General features: G+C 34.7%; 1 protein-coding gene across 1 annotated transcript in view; it reads left to right on the top strand.

The window, feature by feature from the left end:
• The window catches only part of LOC123936669 (A disintegrin and metallopeptidase domain 3-like), a 219,908-nt gene that overhangs the window by 167,854 nt on the left and 31,714 nt on the right, over nt 1–20,340 (top strand). The window contains exons 16-17 of the mRNA XM_045997152.1: nt 10,431–10,532; nt 10,990–11,185. Coding sequence (XP_045853108.1) covers nt 10,431–10,532; nt 10,990–11,185 — 298 coding nt within the window. The remainder of the gene's footprint in view (nt 1–10,430; nt 10,533–10,989; nt 11,186–20,340) is intronic.

Raw genomic sequence — 20,340 nt, forward strand, 5'->3', positions numbered from 1 at the left:
TTTACCTCTTCATCTCCTAATTTCCATTCTTGCAACTGTGGAGTCTTTATTTATTTTAACTCAACTTCACAGAATTTGATTAATAATAAATCTTGATGTGTTGTTTTTATATTTAGCTTTTTGCTATTACTTTTTTTTTAATTTGTGCTCGGTAAGATGGCTAATCATTGAATTTTGTTATAACTGCTTTCATATGATTATAAATAGTGATAATTTTGAATATTTCCTACTTGATAAGATGTAAACTATTAGGAAAAAAATTCTATATAACTTGATTGTATGATAATTTTTAAGTTAACGACTCAAATATTCTGTATTTTTATTAGTTTCATTTGCTTGAACTCTCAGTACTTAAGAAATAATACTGATACCTCCAGCTGTACAGTTGTATTTGCCTCATTCTCATTATAATTTACTCATTTTGTGCTTTGTATATTTGAAGATTTTTATATGGTAAAACATATTTACAATTTTTATATCTTCCTAGAAATTTAATGTTTACCTTTAAATGCTGAATCTGTTTTTCTCTCCTGTTGCCTTCTGTTTTAAATTCTGTCTGGTGTGTCACACATCTGTATCTGTGCACACACTAGCTTTCTTTAATTTGTATTTCCCTGATATTTTTAGTTTTTCTCTACTATTAAGTTCAATATTTTTATTGGGTTTTAATTTATTATTCACTCTGTCTTTGATTTATAAGATTGTCCCTGTAAACATTATTATGATTTTTTGCCTATTGTTTTAATTAACTAGAGTCCATAATTTATTTAGATTTCATTTGTTTTTACCTAATGGTATCTTTCTGTCACAGGATTATCTCCAGGATACCTCATTACATTTACCTGTTATGACTTTTTTTTTTTTTGAGAGTGTGGGGAAGGGTCAAGGGAGAGGAAGATAGAGAATCTTAAGCAGCCTCGATGCCCATCTAACAGAGCCCATAACAGAGCTGATCTCATAACTGTGAGATCATGACCCCTGCTGAAACTGAGTTGGACACTTAAGTGACTATGCCACCCAGGCACCCCTGATTATTATGATTTCTTATAGTCCTCTAAACTACATATTCTTCACAAGTTTAGTTGTCTCAAAATGTTTATATTTTGTATGTTCACTTTGACACATTTGTTTTTCTCTGTATGTTTTCTTTCTCTTCCACTATTTCTTTCAGTGATTCAGTAGGTAACTACTTTCAGTCTCCCTTTAGTGATTATCCTTGCATTTTTTTTTTACTATGTATACCTAAGGCTTAACCATATTTGGGCCACATTTCCCCAAAAATAGCAGGATTTAAAACCCAATTAACTTACATGACATTTTTATAAAATATTTAATTTCTGTCATTTTTATTCTTTGCATTAAAAAGTACTCCAGATATTTTATTCAGAAGATAGTTGTTTTATTTTGCCTACCATTCCTTTTGTTTATTAAGGGTTTTTTTTTTGCATGTATTTCATTTCATTATTCTGAAATAATGTCCTTTTGAATTATAGTCCATTCCTTAAAATATACTTAAATATATACATTACATATTCTCTTTATATATGTTCTTTTGATAAGACAGTTCACTGCCCTCTTTTGTTTACCAAAAAAAATTGTCATACTCATCATTTCATTGTGATATATAATACACATGAAATATGAATGAAGAATATAACACACAGATACTTAGCAAGCGCCTGAATAATTTACTCTGAGGTCAAAACAAACCTTATATCTGCCAAAGGAGTTCTTTTTATGTCTGATCCCAATCACATGCCTCTTCCTTCCAACCATCATTCACAATTTAATGATGATCATTTCAGTGCTTTACTTTTCAACATAGTTTTAACTCTATTTTTTGGATCCTTATGCAATATCATTTGGTTGACTATTTTCTACCTTTATACTGCAATCATGATTTATATCATTTGGTAACTTGGCATTTCACTCAATATTATGCTTGAAAAGTTCATCTATTTTTGATGTAGCTGTAGTCCAAATGTTTTCATTTCTTTTAGTGTTAATTTTATGAATAGTATAGTCTATTTATTGATCTATGTCAGTGAAAACATAAGCTTTATTATTAAGACTCATGCGATTATGGCTTTTTTTGCACATATTTCTTGCTGAACATGTGCCTGCATTGCTCTAAGCTGTATCCCAATAGGTGAATGTGCTATGTCCTGAAGTCTATGTGTATATATTTCTTTGAATTGAGGATATCTTACCTACTTTGGGTTTTTTTTATTCTTGAATAGTCTGTATATGTCTCTCATACACTTTTTGGCTTATTTCATCAGCATTTACTTCTGCAAATTTTCATCAATGTATCAGTAGTGTGGTAGAAGTCTCAGAGGTATGCTTTTTCTCCAGTAAAACACGTTTTCTTGGCATGAGACCAGTCTTGTAGGGAGGACCCCAATGAGCTAGTAGTTCAGGTGAAGCAGTAGGTGGGCTGGTGATACCTGTTTCTTGTGGGTGAACAGCCTCCTGTTTGTGGGATTTACCAATGTCAAAGGCCGATCTGTTTATGATGGAACTTTTAGGGATTTTCCTACCCAATTATATTGGATTGTTTCATAAAGAACTTTTAATGAGAATATCAGAATCTTAACTTTACCTCACATAACTGTGGAATAAAGTTCTTGGTTCCAATGAGCCAGTGAATATCAAAGGAAATTCAGGGCCAGAGGATGAAATCAGCTGTGTGTGGCCACAGATACATAAAGTTTCATGAGATCATAACCAGATGTAGGGCCAATGGCAAGTCTTTCTTCCCCCATTATTCTGGACTGCTTTCAGTGATCTTGTTGCTGAACTCCGCCTACCCCCAATGAAACTTAGCTGCTTTTTTTTGTGACTCATATACTAGCATATCAAGAATATTATTTGGATTGTAAAGTCTGTCTTTAGTCATTTGTGTTTAAATTAAATAACATTCAACATAAAGCAATAAAGTTTTTCAGTGAAGGCCATTATAAAAATGTTATGATTGTGACAGAATAGCTACACACTCAATAGTGTGTCACATTTTACAAGAATAAGTATAATCCAGAGAAGACACATCACTGTGGGAGTTCAGAACAGTAAGGCTATATTCTAATTATTGCCTAATGAAATTAAAATGAATTTGGTTAACTTCCCATAATGGTATACAAAATAGTAGCTATACACTTTGCTATATACCAAAGGCCATTAGTGGAAAAAAATTATTTATTTTTTAAAAAGATTATTTATTTATTTATTTATTTATTTGTTAGAGCAAGAGAGAGAGAGAGAGAGAGAGCCTGTGTACACACAAGCAAGAGGAGCGGCAGGCAGAAGAAGTAGTAGGCTCCCCTCTGAGCTGGGAGCCTGTTGTAGGACTACATCCCCAGACCCTGGGATCATGACCTGAGCTGAAGCAGACCCTTAACCAACTGAGCCATCCAGGCGTCCCCCCAAAAAATTTTTAATTATTGATAATTTGTTGTTCATTCTGGGAACAATGGTTTCTAATTCTTTTTTATACTTCAGATCCCTAGGTAACCCAGTGGAACCATCAGTTCCACGAAACATGCAGAGTCAGTAATGCATGACCTGAGAGTTTGTACCTTCTTAAATTTGTGATACTAGGTCATTTACCTGCTTTACCCAAGTCCCACCATTGGTAACCAATATCCATCATTGCCCCAGTGATCCTTTTCTGTCAGTAATCCTGCCCTTATAAAGTACCTTGCCACATTGAGTAGAGCCCTCCTCTATGATCATTAGGATCTGTGGAAATGATGGTGTGTTACTGTTGTGGATAAGCCAAAAAGAAGAGTTGTAACCTCTGCATTTTATAGCATATAGAGCAACACACAAATATTCACATGCGTTCCTCAAAATATATTTGGAATTTTTTCTACAGTTTAGGTTTAGATATGCAATCCATCTTTAATTTTGCCTTGCATGGCAAAAGGGACTTTGAATATCTGATCAAGCTAAGGACTTCGAGAGTGTTAATTATCCTCTATTACCTAAGCAGATCCAATGTAATAATGACAAGGGGCAGGTCAGAGTCAGAGGAAATGAGAAAATGATATTCGGAGATATTGTACTACTGATTTTGAAAGTGAAGATTCCATGAGCCAAGCAATGCAGGTGTCCTCTAGAAGCTGGAAAAGGTAGGGAAACAGATTTTCTCTACAGCTTCCAGAGAATGAACAGCTTTCATTCTTAATTTTAGTGCAATAAGACCCCTTTTGGACTTTTGATCTCCAGAATTATAAAATAATGCATGTACATAGTTTTAGGCCACTGAGTATGATAATTTTTTCTTAAAGCAGAAATAGGAAATGAATACAAGACTGTGTCAATTCTGTGTTTCTTTTGATAGGCAAATTCCTTGAATGCATTTTAACTATTTCCTGCCAAGCAGCCTGCAGTTTCCTGAAGAAAACAGTGATTTGGCTATCATAGAAAGCCTAGATCCAATACATTGACCTATTTTTGGAGAAATCATTATTAGGAGGTAATCTATATTCTATACCCCTTATCCACCAACTGAGCCAGCTAGATGCCCTAGAAATTACCATATTTAAAGACTATACTGCCTGTCTTAAGTGTGTGTTCCACTGGAGTTAACTCTTGGTTGTCTACTTACCTTTTAACATTTCTTTTTAGGAATACATTTCAGGACACCTGGGTGGCTCAGTTGATTAAGTGTCTGACTCTTGATTTCAGCTCGAGTCATGATCTCAGGGTTGTGGGATGGAGCCCCGTGTCAGGATCCATGCTAGAGATTCTCTCTCTCTCTCTCAAATAAATAAATAAATAAATAAATAAATATTTTTTTGAAAAAGCATACATTTCATCTTTCTGAAGATGATCTTCTATTGCCCAGTAGTGAGAAAGAATTTCTCCCAAGAACAGACCATCAGATTCCTCATTAGATTTTCTCTGGCATAATATCCAGATCCTCATGGCCTAATGACTCAGACTTAAACTATTGGTTGGTTTCTTTTTCTGGCTCTTGGCTTGCAGGGAATGTTGTCTACCTTTTGCAAAAGTGTTTTTTCAGAGTATTTTATTGCCCAGTTCCTGAATGGTTTTTCAGAGATTGTTCCTGGGACACAAGAGGAGATTCAGTTGTTTCTGGTACCCTGGTTGCACTGTTTGTGTGAACTGATTGATTTGATTTGAATTCCTATTTCATCACCTGGACACTCTTAGTCTTCATTCAAAAAGTAGGATGGAGTCACAGTGAACCAAAGAAAATGGTTGCTTACCCCACTGGATTTCAAGGGCACCTATCGGGAAAACGGGAATTTATCTTGGTTAGGCCATTGTTTTATTATAGCTGTAAAGACTGTTGAAAACAAGATAACAGGCCCACAAAGGAGTTACTTGGCATAAGCCCCATGTTGACCAAACCAAGACTTAATTGGTTTTAACTCTCCCAGAATAGAGTCTTAAACCAGCCAATCAGGAATCACCTGATCAGTATTAGTTACTCCTTGATAGATCCTTGACATCCCCTAAAGGAATATAACTTTGCAATAACAAAAGTGCCTTTTTGCCAGTATAACTTCCTTGTTCCCACTCCCTTCTGCCTGTAAAAGTCTTTCATTTTGTATAGCTTCTCAGATCCTTTTGTGGCTAGACTGGATGCTGGCCAATTTGAATTGATTTTTGCTCAGTTTGTCTTTTAACAAGACCTACTGACATAAGCTGCAATAAGTCTTTATATTCTCTTCCTCCATGTGTAAATCATTAACCAGAGTGGTCACTGACCAATGATGCTTAGAGCATGAGGTTGCTTCTTAAGTGACCATGTGACTTCCTATCTTCAAATCTAGAAAAACATGATTGATCCCTAATATGTTAGTCAGATGAGTGTATGTTTTAGGATTTCATTAGGTTTTTGCATAAATATGTCTCTAATTTCTTCCCTTTCTCACGTACTAAGAACATATCTCAGTAAATGTTAGAATGACTAACTGCTCTTGATCACCAGGGATTTTTCTATCTGTAGTTATGGCTACTGTCAGAAGGAAAGTAGTTTTATTTTTTTGATGGTGTAGGTGAGTAAAAACCACTACAATAAGTTTTAGAAAACCACCAACCCCACTGATGGAATTCATCAGGAATATCATTATCACTGAAAACTTAAGCAACCAAGTTAGGTCCACAACTGGCCAGAAGATCCATAGAATCCATTTGTCTTTATAGGCATTGTGGCTTTGCCTTTCTTTTATTTCAGACAAAGGTTTAGGATATGTCCAGGTAGTCTCATTATATTTATTTATATTTTCCTTCTGGTTTGATGAGTTTTGTTTTGTTTTTTAATTTGACTTATGTTATACTTAATTAAATGTGGATAAAAGAAGTATTAGAATATTTACATTACCACAGACAGTTCTCCCGTAACTCCATTGACACGGAAGAGTCAATCCCATCAGTATCTGAAACTTCTAAACCAGTCACAACACATTATTTTTGCCCACTACTGAACTTCACATGAATGAATCATAGATTTTAGATCCTTTCTGATTCTAGATTTTTTGCCTATATTTTTGATACTCGGTTTGCATGATTGAACATATCTATAGTTCATTGGTATTTATTGTGTAGTATTATTTCTTTGCATGAATATAACATTGTTTTTTCATGCTATTATTAATGAACATTTAGGTTGTTTTTGGTTTCAAGTCTTATGAAATTGCTTCTAAAGAACATGTCTTTTTCTTTTCCTATTTTTAGAAATAGAATTTCTAGGTCATATGTTAATTGTACTATTAAATTTGTAACAAAGCATCACTCTGCATTTTTAAATTCTTGTAATAGTTTAGATTCCGACCACCTATGTATGAGAGTGACAGTTTTTTCTTATTCTTAGCAACTTTTGTTACTGCTAGTCTCCTACATTTTGGTAATTTCAATGTATGCTTGTATTTCACTGCATTTTAATTCATATTTCTCTGAAAACTAATCATACTAGACAGTGTCTCATGTGATTGTGTGACATTCATGTCTTTGTCTCCTTTTTGAATATTCATGTATTTTGCATAGTTTGATGGATTTTTTAAAATTATATAGTTATAGGAATTCTTAATATAAACTATATGCAAATCCTTTGTCAGATTTTCTCCCAGTATGTGGCATGTTTTGTACTTTGTGTCCTATCAGTTCCAAGTTGTGAAACTTTCTTGTAAGTTTTCTTCTAGAAGTTTACTGATTTTATCTTTGATGTGTTTGCCTATGATACATTTTGAGTAACTTTTGTTGTTTAAGTATTAGGGCATATTTTTTCTCTATATGTATATCTTTAAAATCTCTAGCTCTAGTTGTTGGAAAACTACCCTTTTCCCATTGAATTACTGTGCTACCTTTATTGAAAAACAGTTCACATACTTTGTGTTTTATTGATCCATATATCTAGCCTTACATCGATACCAGCCCTTCTTACTCTGATTCACAAAATTAGGTAAATTGTGTCTTCATATTTTGTACTTTTTTCTGAAGATAGATCTGGTGATTTTAGGTCTTTGTATTTCTGTGTAAAATTTGGAATCAACTTTTTCATTTCTACTCATATCCCCCCAAAAATAAAAAAAAAAACTTTGTGAAATTTTAATTGGAACTTTTTTGGATCTATATATGAATTTGTGGGGAATTAATGTATTCTTAATGTGATTTTCAAACTATGAACATGATATATCGTTCTATTTATTTAGATGTCTCTAATTAAATTAAAACCTAAATATTTCATATTTTTGAATGTTATTATAAATTGTGTATCTTTAAAAAAAATCTATTTCTAGTGTCCTTTGCAGGTGTATAGAAACAGAATTATATCATGAAAGTTGATTCCTCTGAACAGAGAGACAAAAATTATGATATTAAATATTGAAAAGACATTTTATAAAAGTTTGGACATCTGGAACTAAAAATTATATCCTTTTTTTTTTTTTTTTTTTTTTTAGCTTCTTTATTTTTTATTTATTTATTTTTTTTCAGCATAACAGTATTCATTCTTTTTGCACAACACCCAGTGCTCCATGCAAAACGTGCCCTCCCCATCACCCACCACCTGTTCCCCCAACCTCCCACCCCTGACCCTTCAAAACCCTCAGGTTGTTTTTCAGAGTCCATAGTCTCTTATGGTTCGCCTCCCCTCCCCAATGTCCATAGCCCGCTCCCCCTCTCCCAATCCCACCTCCCCCCAGCAACCCCCTTTTGATTTCTCTAATTTCTCAATGGCATACAATAGTTACCTATTTTTTCTTAAGATTTTTATTTATTTATTTGAAAAATAAATAAAGAGAGAGCTAGAGAGCACAAGCATGGGAGAAGGAAAAGCAGGCTTCCTACAGAGCAGGGTGCCTGATGTGGAGCTCAGTCCCAGGGCTCTGGGATTATTACCTGAGCTGAAGGTGGCAGTTTAACTAGTTGAAACACCCAGACTCCCTAACAGTTAACCTATTTTAAAACGTTCTCACATTTGGTCCCATTGTGGGATTCCATTTTTAAACCATGATTCATTGAACATCAATTTCTAAGCCCAACGTTTATTGTAGCTTTCCATTATACACTGAGTATTGTCAAAAAATGCTCTTCACTATAGGCTCTCTCTTTGATTCTAGCCTTAGGAGGCTTTCTCTTTCATGTCATTGATTTTTGCCCCCCCCCACCAACATTAATATTTAGTGTGTGTTCAATCTTCTGTCTTTACTAAACACTTTTTTTAAATTTATTTATTTTTTCAACATAACAGTATTCATTGTTTTTGCACAACACCCAGTGCTCCATGCAAAATGTGCCCTCCGTATTACCCACCACCTGTTCCCCCAACCTCCCACCCCTGACCCGTTTCATTAAAGTCTTTATATTATGAAGCATAATACATTCTTTCTCATAATGAAACAAAAATATCTGACTCTTGTAAATATTAAAACTTATACAATAATAACATTTTAAAATTCTATTTATTTATGTATTTGACATAGAGAGATAGAGAGCTCAAGCAGGAGAGGGGTAGACAGAAGCAGAAGGAAAAGCAGGATCCCCACTAAGCAGGGTATCCCAATGCAGGGACTCTATCCCAGGACCCTGGGATCACATGACCTGAGCCAAAAGCAGACGTTTAACTGACTGAGCCATCCAGGCACCCAATAATAACATTTTAAAATATACTTTAATATATGCAGTTAATGCAATTGAAGACAATGACATTGTATCTAATTTTATATAGGATATTTATATAACAATCCAGGTATTACAAAAGTTCAAGAATAAATTATTATTCTATAAAAGCAACTGATAAACTTCTGTTTTGGGAAAGAGATACATCATTATAGCTTCTTTCACAACACACTTCTCAAACCATTCAACAAAACATAAATAATTACATACATAGTATGTATAACACATTTTACACACATATGAAGACTCACATATTTCCTGGGGTTAGGGTGGAAGAAACTTCTATTCGTAAATTCAAGAACAAACCTCAAAAAGATGATAGTTCTCAGAGTTCTTAGATAGTTCTACTATTTCACACACTCACAATATCAAAAATTTACCCAAACAAAAAAAACCCAAAATGCACCAAAACAAAAGTCAGTTGTCGATGACAAATTATAAAATATAGCAAACATATATTGGTGGCCAGGGTTAATATAATTACTATAAAACTGCTTACAAATAAAGGAAATAAACAGAATGACTTGACAGAAATATACGCATGAAATATAAAATAAACCAGAATGTGCATTTTAAAAAATTTATAGCACATTAGTAATGAAAATAATAAAATTGAAACAGATGTAAGCACTTAGTTATTTTTACCTATAACACCTATCATTTTACTAATTTTTAATATTACTATCAGTCTTGTGAAACCTCACTCTTGCACTGAATAAATATATAGAAAGAAGGAAATAAGAGTATGTTGTAGTCTTTAATAGTTTTATACTCTATGATCTACTTACTGCTAGAATTAATCTTTAATATAAAATCTTGGAGATATAAATAATAAAAATAAAATTTTCATTAAAACATCCTTTAAAAAAGTTATAATTTAGAAACGTCTATTTTGTCACATTCATGAATTTTTATATAATCTCAATATGTTATCTTGAGAAGAATTGATGAGATGAAAAAGTACTTATAGTAAATGGAAAAAATACTTTTAAACTTATAGTGTATCTATTTATGAACACAAAGAAGTTTGACAAATTACATTAAATTTTTAGCAGTTCAGTTTCTTAAGCATAGAATTATAAATAATTTCATTACTACCTTGTTTCCCATACTGGAACTGTATTTTAAATGAAATGGTGTTAAAAATAAACACAGAAGTAAAATTCATACTTGTGATTGTAATTAACTAAGAGACATACTATAGTACATTTTGACAATAAATAAAATGATTTATTTGATTGAAAATTCCTATTATTGAACTTAATTATATTTACTTTTAGCATTGCAGAGAATTTCAAAAATGCTGTAATCCTGCAGATTGTACTCTGACTGAATTTGCAGATTGTGGCACAGGACCGTGCTGTGATAAAGAAACTTGCCTGGTAAGCTTTCAAATTACTACAGTATTTTCTTTCATGATTTTTTTTCTGCTATTGTGCATTCACTTATTTTTTTTACTTCTTTTTTACATATCTTTCAAACATATAACTTTAAATAATTGATTCATACACAGTTGATTTCAGGATTCAGAAAATGTTCTTAGATTTTTTTCAACTTCTTTCTTATCTTTGCCTTCACTGTATTGTTTCAATCTCCATTCAAGATCCATCCAGTTATCCAATACCAATTCAAGATTATTTGGGCATATGAATTCTTCTTGGTCATACATGAGACAACACCTGAATGTACTTCTTCATGACCTAACAACTTATAACAAAATTACAAATAAGCCACATATAATATTAATGGAAATGACAGAAATACTTTGCTCTTGTATAAGTTATTTTATAGTTTTGGTTTCCTACCTTACAAAACTAGTTGTTTTTCTTTGTCCCACAGATATCTGTAAGAGGAACTGTATGTCGGGAAAGCAAAGATCCATGTGATTTTCCAGAATTTTGTGATGGAAAAAGTGAATTTTGTGTACCTGATACGAAATCTGCTGATTTAGAGCCATGCAATAATAAGACTGCCTATTGCTATAATGGAGTATGCCAAGATACAGATAAACAGTGTGCAGACTTATTTGGAAAATGTAATAGTTATACTTTTTTTCTGGGGTTCATTTTCATTTTTTTGTCTTATATTTTTTCCCAGTAAAGTTAACATAAAGAATTATATTAGCTTCAGGTGTAAACTTTAGTAATATAACAATTCTATACATTACTCAGTGCTCATCATGATATGTGTACTGTTTAATCCCCTTCACCTATTTCATCCACCCCCCACCTATCTGGTAACCATTATTTGATAACCATTGGTTTGTTCTCTAGAGTTAAGAGTCTGTTTCTTGGTTTGCATCTCTCTTCTTTTTTCCCCTGTTTGTTTTGTGTCTTCAATTCTGCATGTGAGTGAAATCATGTAATATTTGTCTTTCTAAGATGACTTATTTTGCTTTGCATTGTTCCTGACTTCCTGTATCACTTCTAGAAATTTTTTGCTAGAGTCTTTTGGGTTCTCCATATAGAGTATGATACCATCTGCAAAGAGTGAGAGTTTGACTTCTTTGCCAATTTGGATGCCTTTTATTTCTTCCTGTTATCTGCTGGCTGAGGTTAAGACTTTTAGTAGTACTATATTGAACAACACTGGAGACAGTGGACATCCCTTGCCGTGTTCTTGACCTAGGGAGAATGTTCTCAGTTTGTTTGCATTTTTTTTCCATTGAGAATGATATTTCCTGTGGGTTTTTCATATATGCTTTTATGATATTGAGTTATGTTACTTCTTATGCTGTGAAGAGTTTTAATCAAGAAAAGATGTAGTTTGCCAAATGCTTTTTCTGTATCTACTGAGAGGATCATATAGTTCTTGCACTTTCTTTCCTTAATATAGTGTATAACATTGATTGATTTGTGGATGTTGAACTACCCTTGCATCCCAGAAATAAATCCCACTCGGTCATGGTGACTAATGCTTTTAATGTACCATTGGATCCTATTGGCTAGTATCTTGTTGAGAATTTTTGCATCCATGTTCTTGAGACATATTGGTCTATAATTTTCTTTTTTTGTAAGGTCTTTTCTGATTTTGGCATCAAGGTAATGCTGGTCTCATACAAAGAGTTTGGAAGTTTTCCTTCCATCTCTACTTTTTGAAACAGCTGGTACTAGGTATAATTCTTTTTTAAATGTTTGATAGAATTCCCTTGGGAAGCCCTCTGGCCCTCAACTATTTAAATGTTTGGTAGAATTCTGCTGGGAGACCATCTGATCCTGGACTCTTGTTTTTTTTTTTTTTTTTTTTTTGGGAGATTTTTATTACTGTTTCAGTTTCCTTGCTGGTTATGGGTCTGTTCAAGTTTTCTATTTCTTCCTGTTTCAGTTTTGGTAGTTTATAAAACATCTTTAGGAATGCATCCATTTCTTCTAGATTGCCTAATTTGTTGGCATATAGTTGCTCATAATATTTTCATATAATTGTATTTCTTTGTTGTTCATTGTGAGATCTCCTTCATTCATGATTTTATTTGTGTCCTTTCTCTCTTCTTTTGGATAAATCTGGTGAGTTTACCAATGTTATTAATTTTTTCAGAGAACCATATCTGTTTCGTTGATCTTTTCTACTGTTTTTTGGTTTCTATTTCACTATTTCTGATCCAATCTTTAATAATTCTCTTCTTCTGGGTTTAGGCTTTCTTTCCTATTCTTTCTCCAACTCCTTTAATGTGTATGGTTGTGTATTTGAGACCTTTCTTTTTTCTTAAGAAAAGCTTATATTGCTATATACTTCCCTCTTAGGACTGCCTTCACTGCAACTTAGTGTTTTTGGACATTTGTGTTTTCATTTTCATTTGCTTTCATAATTTTAAAAAATTCTTCTTTAGGGGCGCCTGGGTGGCTCACTGGGTTAAAACCTCTGCCTTCGGCTCAGGTCATGATCCCAGAGTCCTGGGATCGGGCCCCACATCAGGTTCTCTGCTCAGCAGGGAGCCTGCTTCCTCCTCTCTCTCTCTCTCTCTCTCTGCCTACCTCTCTGCCTACTTGAAATCTCTCTGTCAAATAAATAAATAAAATCTTTAAAAAAAAATTCTTCTTTAACTCCCTGGTTGACTCATTCATTCTTTAGTAGGATGCTCTTTAGCCTCCATGTATTTGAATTTGTTCCAACTTTCCTCTTGTGGTTGAGTTCAAGTTTCAAAGCACTGTGGTCTGAAAATATGCAGGGAATGATCCCCATCTTTTGATACTGGTTGAGACCTGACTTGTGACCCAGTATGTGATCTGTTTTGGAGAATGTTCTATATGCACTTGAGAAAAATGTGTATTCTGTTGCTTTAGGATGGAATACTCTGAATATGTCTGTGAAGTCCATCTGGTCCAGTGTGTCATTCAAAGCCCTATTTCCTTATTGATCTGCTTAAATGTCTGTTGCTCTGAGTGGGGTGTTAATGTCTTCTATTAATACTATATTATTACCAATATATTTCTTTCATTTTGTTTTGGTTTGTATAATTGGCTGTTCCTACATTATGAGAACGAATATTTAAGATTATTAGATCTTGTTAGATAGATGCTTTTAGTATGATATAGTGTCCTTCCTCATCTCTTATTACAGTCCTTGGTTTAAAATCTACTTTGTCCAATTTAAGGATTGCTGCCCCAGCTTTCTTTTGATACCCATTAACATGATAAGTGGTTCTCCACTCCCTTATTTTTAATCTGGAGGTGTCTTTGTGTCTAAAATGAGTCTCTTGCAGATGACATATTAATGGATCTTGCTTTTTTATCCAGTCTGATACCCTGTGTTTTTTGATTGGAGCATTTAGCCCATTTAGATTCAAGGTAACTATTGAAAGATAGGAATTTAGGGCATTATTTGTATATTAGGGTATTATCTGTAAAATGACTTTCTGTATATTGTCTCTGTTCCTTTCTGGTCTTTTTTACTTTTGGGCTCTGTCTCTCCTTAAAGGATTCCCTTTAATATTTCTTGTGTAGGGCTGTTTTAGTGTTTACAAATTTTATTTTTCTGTTTGTCCTAGAATCTTTTTTATCTCTCCTTCTTCCCTAAATGACAGCTATGTTGGATAAAGTATTCTTGGCTGCATATTTTTTCTCATTTAGCACCCTGAATATATCACGCCAGCCCTTTCTGGCCTGCAAGATCTCTGTGGACAGGTCTTCTGCCAGTCTAATGTTTCTACCTTTGTAGGTTACAGACCTCTTTTCCTGAGCTGCTTTCAAGATTTTCTCTTTGTCTCAAAATTAGCAAGTTTCACTTTTATATATGGAGATACTGACCTATTTTTATTGATTTTGAGGAAGTTTCTCTATGTCCCCTGGAATTGAATTCCTGTTTCCTTCCTCAGATTAGTGAAATTCTCCACTATAATTTGCTCCTATATACACCTTCTCTTTCCTCTTCTTCTGGGACCCTAATTATTCTAATATTGTTTCACTTTATGGTATGACTTATCTCTCAAATTCTCACTTCATGATCCAGTAGTTGTTTTATCTCTCTTTTTCTCAGCTTCTTTAGTCTTAATCACTTTGTCTTCTATATCACTAATTCTCTCTTCTGGCTCATTTATCCCAGCAGTTAGAGCCTCCATTTTTTTAATTCCATCTCATTTAGCCTTTTTAGTTTCAACTCGATCAGGTTTCATTTCTTTTATTTCTCCAGAAAGGGATTCTCTGGTGTCTTCTATGCTTTTTTCAAGCCCAGCTAGCATCTTTATTATAATTGTTATTCTGAACTCTTGTTCCAAAATATTACTTATATCCACACTGATTAGGTCCCTGTCAGTCACTACTCCTTCTTTTTCTCTTTTTGATGTGAATTTTTCCTTCTTGTCATTCTGCCCAGAGAGAGATGATGCAAGAATAGATGAATGTGAGAACAAAATACTAAAATGGCAACAATGACCCAGAGAAATGTACACTAAGAAAATCAGAAGAGACCTGAAACTGAAAAATAAAATTAAAAGGAAAAAAGAGAGAATATAATCAGACAGGGGAACAGAACAGAACAATATGCTGGATCCTCTGTGTATTTTGGTCTGTTTAATAGAAAAGTAGATCCCAAAACTGTAAATAAAAACATATCAGTAAAAAAATAAAATTATATACACTATAAGGATAGAGTATAATAATAAAAATGAAATTATAAGACAATAAAAAGCAAAAAAACAAAAAGAAAGAATAGAAACAGACAGGTGAACAGAACAAAACAGTACACTATGTCCTGGGGATATTTTGGTCTGTTTGTTAGAAGAAACTATATCCCAAAATGACAAAGAAAGAAAAACATTTTTGTGCACAAAAATAAAATTAAATACAGTGAAAGGATAGAATGTAATTGTGTAATCGTAAAGGCAAAAATTTAAAAAGACAAATTATTTGATAAAATAAGAAATTGGTTGAAAAAGGAAAGAGAAAAAAATTAAAATTGGAAGATTAAAGAATCATGGGAGAAAAACCATGAATTCTATATATAATTTTCCCTTTGCACTGGAGATTTGCAGTTATTTGTGATCAGCAAACTTGGTCTTTTTTTTTTTTTTAAGATTTTATTTATTTATTTGACAGAGAGAGATACAAGTAGGCAGAGAGGCAGGCAGAGAGAGTGAGAGGGAAGCAGGCTCCCTGCCGAGCAGAGAGCCCGATGCGGGACTCGATCCCAGGACCCTGAGATCATGACCTGAGCCGAAGGCAGCGGCTTAAACCACTGAGCCACCCAGGCGCCCAGCAAACTTGGTCTTAAGAAGATGTTCTTGCTGATCTTCTGGGGGAAGGGTCCTGTTCCACTTATTCTTACATGTCTGCACCTGGTAGAACTTCACCACCCTTGTCAGGGGGTTAGGATAAATAAGTGACTCTGGGTTGCTCTAGGTGGCTTTTGTTCCCTTAAGGCTTTGAGTGCCTCTCTAGAGGATGAAAATGGTGACCTCCCAATCTCCAGTCTCAGAGCTGAAAGCTTGCACCCCCAACTACTCAGTGCCCCCTCAGGGATAAGCAATCAATCACTCCTGTCTCCTTGGTCTCTGTCCACCCTCCATGCTCACCCAGCCTGTGATCAAGCATTTCTGCCTCAGACACGTGATCCTACTTCAAGTCTCCAAACCCTACAGACTCCTGCAACAGACACATGCAGTGTTCCTGGTGGGGGAGTTGTCTTGGCTTGGTTTTTCTCCTTGCTGGGACCCAGCTGAGAGACTGGTAGCCTGATCGTGCTGTGGTTTGGGCATTATGGCAACTCTGTGCCTAGTGTCCACTACTAGACTTGCTGATTGCACCTGGCTTTCCAGCTCAGATGCCTGGGGAACTCTGCCATGCTCAAGCATCCCTGTTCTTTCTTAACTCTGGGAATCCTGAGACCATGCTATCTCACCTAGGATTCTACCCTGCTTTGCCATCCTTTCAGGCAGGGACATCTGGAGAAGACTTTTAAAAGTTCTGATTTTGTGCTCCATTGCCACATCACTTTGTGATAGCTGACTGATGGAGGCTCTCTTCCCCCATGATTTATCTTCCCAAGTATTGCCTTGGATTCACTTCACACCTCCTACCTTGCAGAAAGTGGTATCTTTTCTATTGTAGAGTTGCAGCTATTCCTTTATTAGGTCTCCAGTTGAGTTCAGACTAATTTGATAGCTTTCTAGCTGAATTCCTGGGACCAGATGAAACTAAGTTTTCCAAGTCCTCCACCATCTTGGACTACTTCCTTACTAATTTGGATACTATGTATTTCTTTTTGTTGTCTGATTGCTGGGGATAGGACTTCTTTCTATTATAGATCTACTTTTTTGAGGGTTTTTATTATGAATGGATGTTATACTTTGTCCAGTGCTTTTTCTGCATCTATTAAAATGCTCATATGGTTCTTGCCTTTTCTCTTATTGATGTGATACTGATATGTGAATATTGAACTACCCTTGCATCCCAGGAATAAATTCCATGTGTTCATGGTGAATGACTTTTTACCATATTGTTAGATTTGGATTGTTAGTATTTTGTTGAGGATTTTTGCCTCTATGTTCATCAGATATATTGTCCCATAATTTTCTTTTCTTTTTATAATTTTTTTCTTTTCTTTTTTCTTTTTGTTCTCTTTTTTTCATTTCCCTTTCCTTTTCCTTTTTTTTGTGTGTGTCCTCATTTTTTTTAAGATTTTATTTATTTGACAGAGAGATCACAAGTAGGTAGAGAGGCAGGCAGAGAGAGAGGAGGAAGCAGGCTCCCTGCTGAGCAGAGAGCCCGATGTGGGACTCGATCCCAGCACCCTGGGATCATGACCTCAGCTGAAGGCAGAGGCTTTAACCCACTGAACCATCCAGGTGCCCCCTCATATGGTTTTGATATCAGGGCAATTATGGTCTCATAGAATGAAGTAGGAAGTTTTCCTTCTTTCTATTTTTCTATTTTTTGAATACTTTGAGAAGAATAGGTATTAACTCCTCTTTACATGTTTTGTAGCTTTTGCCTGTAAAGCCATCTGGTCCTGGACTCTTGTTTGTTGGGAATTTTTTTGATTAGTGATTCAATTTCATTTTGCTAGTAATAGATCTTTTCAAATTTGGTTTTGGTAGTTTATATATTTCTAGGAATTTATCCATTCATTCTAGGTTGTCCAATTTGTTGGCATGCAATTTTTTATAATATTCTCATAATTTTTTTTGTTTCTGTGGTGTTGTTTGTTATTTTTCCTCTTTTGTTTCTAATTTTTTTTTTTTTTTTTTTGCAAGGGGGAAGGTCCTCTCTCTTTTCTCTCTTTCTCTCTCTTTCTGTTCTGGCTAAAGGTGTATTTATTTTCTTGATATTTTCAAAGAACCATCTCTTGGTTTTATTGATCTGTTTTACTGTTCCTTTAGTGTCTATATAACTTATTTCTTCTCTAGTATTTATTACTTCCTTCCTTATGCTGGTTTTGGGTTTTGTTTGTTGTTCTTTTTGTAGTTCCTTCAGGTAGCAGGTTAGGCTGTTTATATGATATTTTTCTTGCTTCTTGAGATAGGCCTTCATTGCTTTAAACTTCCCTCTTAGAACTTCTTTTTTTCTGCATCCCAGAGGTTTTGGACTATAGTGTTTTTGCTTTTATTTGTTTCTATGTTCTTTCTGATGTCATCTTTGATTTCTTGGTTAACCCATTTATTGTTTATAACACATTATTTAGCTTCCATTCATTTATGCTCTCTCCAGATTTTTTTCTTGTGGTTGATTTCCAGTTTTATAGCACTGTGGTCAAAAGAGATGCATGGTATGACTTTGATCTTGAATTTGTTGAGGCTTGTTTTGTGGGCTGATTCTGGAGAATGTCCCATGTGCCTTTGAAAAGAATGTGTATTTTGCTCTTTTAGGATAGAATGTTCTGAATATATCTGTTAAATCCATCTGGTACACTGTGCCATTCAAAACCACTATTTCCTTGCTGTGTTTCTGTTTGGATGATCTGTCCATTGACCTAAGTGGTTGTTAAATTCCCCGAATGCCATTGTATTACTATCAATTATTTTCAGTTATTATTTCTTCAAAAAATTTTCTGTTCCCTTTTCTTTCTCTTCTTCTGGGATCCCATAATGCAAATATTTTATGCTTGATGCAGTCACTAAGTTCCCTAAAACTATTCTAAATTTGCATAATTATTGTTATTCTTATTTGCTCAGCTTGATTACTTTCCAGGCCTCTAACTTCCAGGTTATTAGTTCTTTTCCTCTGAAGCAGAGGAAAATACTATTAGGTGTATTTTTAATTTCATTTATTGTGTTCGTCATCTCTAGTTTTTTTTATATTTTTCTTAAAGAGTCTCACTGATGTCCTCCACTTTTTTCTCCAGCCCAGGGCGTATCTTTATGATTACTACTTTAAATTCTCTATCAGGCATATTACTTGTATCAGTTTTGGTTAGGTCTCTTACTGTGGTTTGGTCTCATTCCTTCATTTGGGGCACATTCCTCTGTTTCCTCATTTTGTCTAACTGTGTTTGTTTCTCTGTGTTAGGAAATTCAGCTACTTCTCTTGCTATTGAAAATAATGGCATTGTGAAGAAGTGCTCCTTTAGTACCCTGCAGTACAGTGTTCCCTGTTCCCCTGGACCTGATACTTTCAGTGAGTGTCTCCTAAGTGTGTTTCCTGAGCTCTCTTTTTCCTTCAGTAAGGTTGTCTACAGAGGCTCTTTTTGCCTGCTGTGCACAGTGTTTGGTCCATGGCTGGGTGCAGCACATTTTAACAAGGTGTGTGTTGGTCTTGTGAAATGAGACCTGCTGCCATCATCACTGCAAGAACTGAGGTCCCATAAAACACGAGGGTCTATTGACTGGGTATTGGTGGGTTTTGCACTGATCTTCTGGGGTGGGAGGCCCATGGCACTGGGATTAGGGCAAGCATGACTGGGAAGGGCTGATCCACTAAAGCATGGGGGGTAGGGCTCGATATAAGCAAGTTAGGTAGCAATTGTTTGTGCCATGCTCTTTCCTACAGGTGACTCTGTGTTTATACTGAGGGGTGGGGAGGAAAATGGCACCTGGCAGCTTGTTTTTGGAGGCATTTCTCTATGATCCTGGCTTCTCTGAATGATGTTCTGAGATGAGTAAATCCCTCTCCTGCCTGTCTGCCCCTGGTATTTTTCAAACTGCTGCTTCCATGTTATATCTCTGCTGGCTGTTGTTCTGCTACCTAAGAGTGGGAACTCAGCTTCCTAATGACCTCTGGGCTCAACCATAGCCTACCTGCTGAGTTTTAAAATTTTGAGTTTTAAATACCATTGGTTGTAAGAATTCAAAAAATTCGTCTCCTCCTGCTTTCAAAACCAAATATGCAGTTTTATCTTTCCTGTGTGGGCTCCTTAGTGGTTCATTTTAAAACCAGATTTTCCTAAAGTTAGTAATCTACCCTGTAGCCATGATAAAAGGTTTTGTTTGTGTAAATCCAAATTTGAAAATAAAGTTGCAAATCAAAACAACTTTGAATTACATCAAGAGATAGATCTAATAATTATAAGACAAAAAACAAGATATTAGTCAAATTTGGAGGTAAGTCGTGGAAAAGGAGTAGAATATTAGAATTGCAGGTAAGAGAGTAAATGATTATTTGATTTCTCAATAATTTTTGCACTGTGATGGCAATTTTCTTATTCTCAAGTGGATAGTTTTTAGTGTTTCTTCTGTATAGCCAGTAGATAACACCAAAAAGTTACTGTAGCTGACACTGATTGGGCATTGCTGTCATCTAGATGTCTCTATATTAATTTACC

This window comes from Meles meles, chromosome 2, assembly GCF_922984935.1.
Source record: "Meles meles chromosome 2, mMelMel3.1 paternal haplotype, whole genome shotgun sequence".
NCBI lineage: Eukaryota > Metazoa > Chordata > Mammalia > Carnivora > Mustelidae > Meles > Meles meles.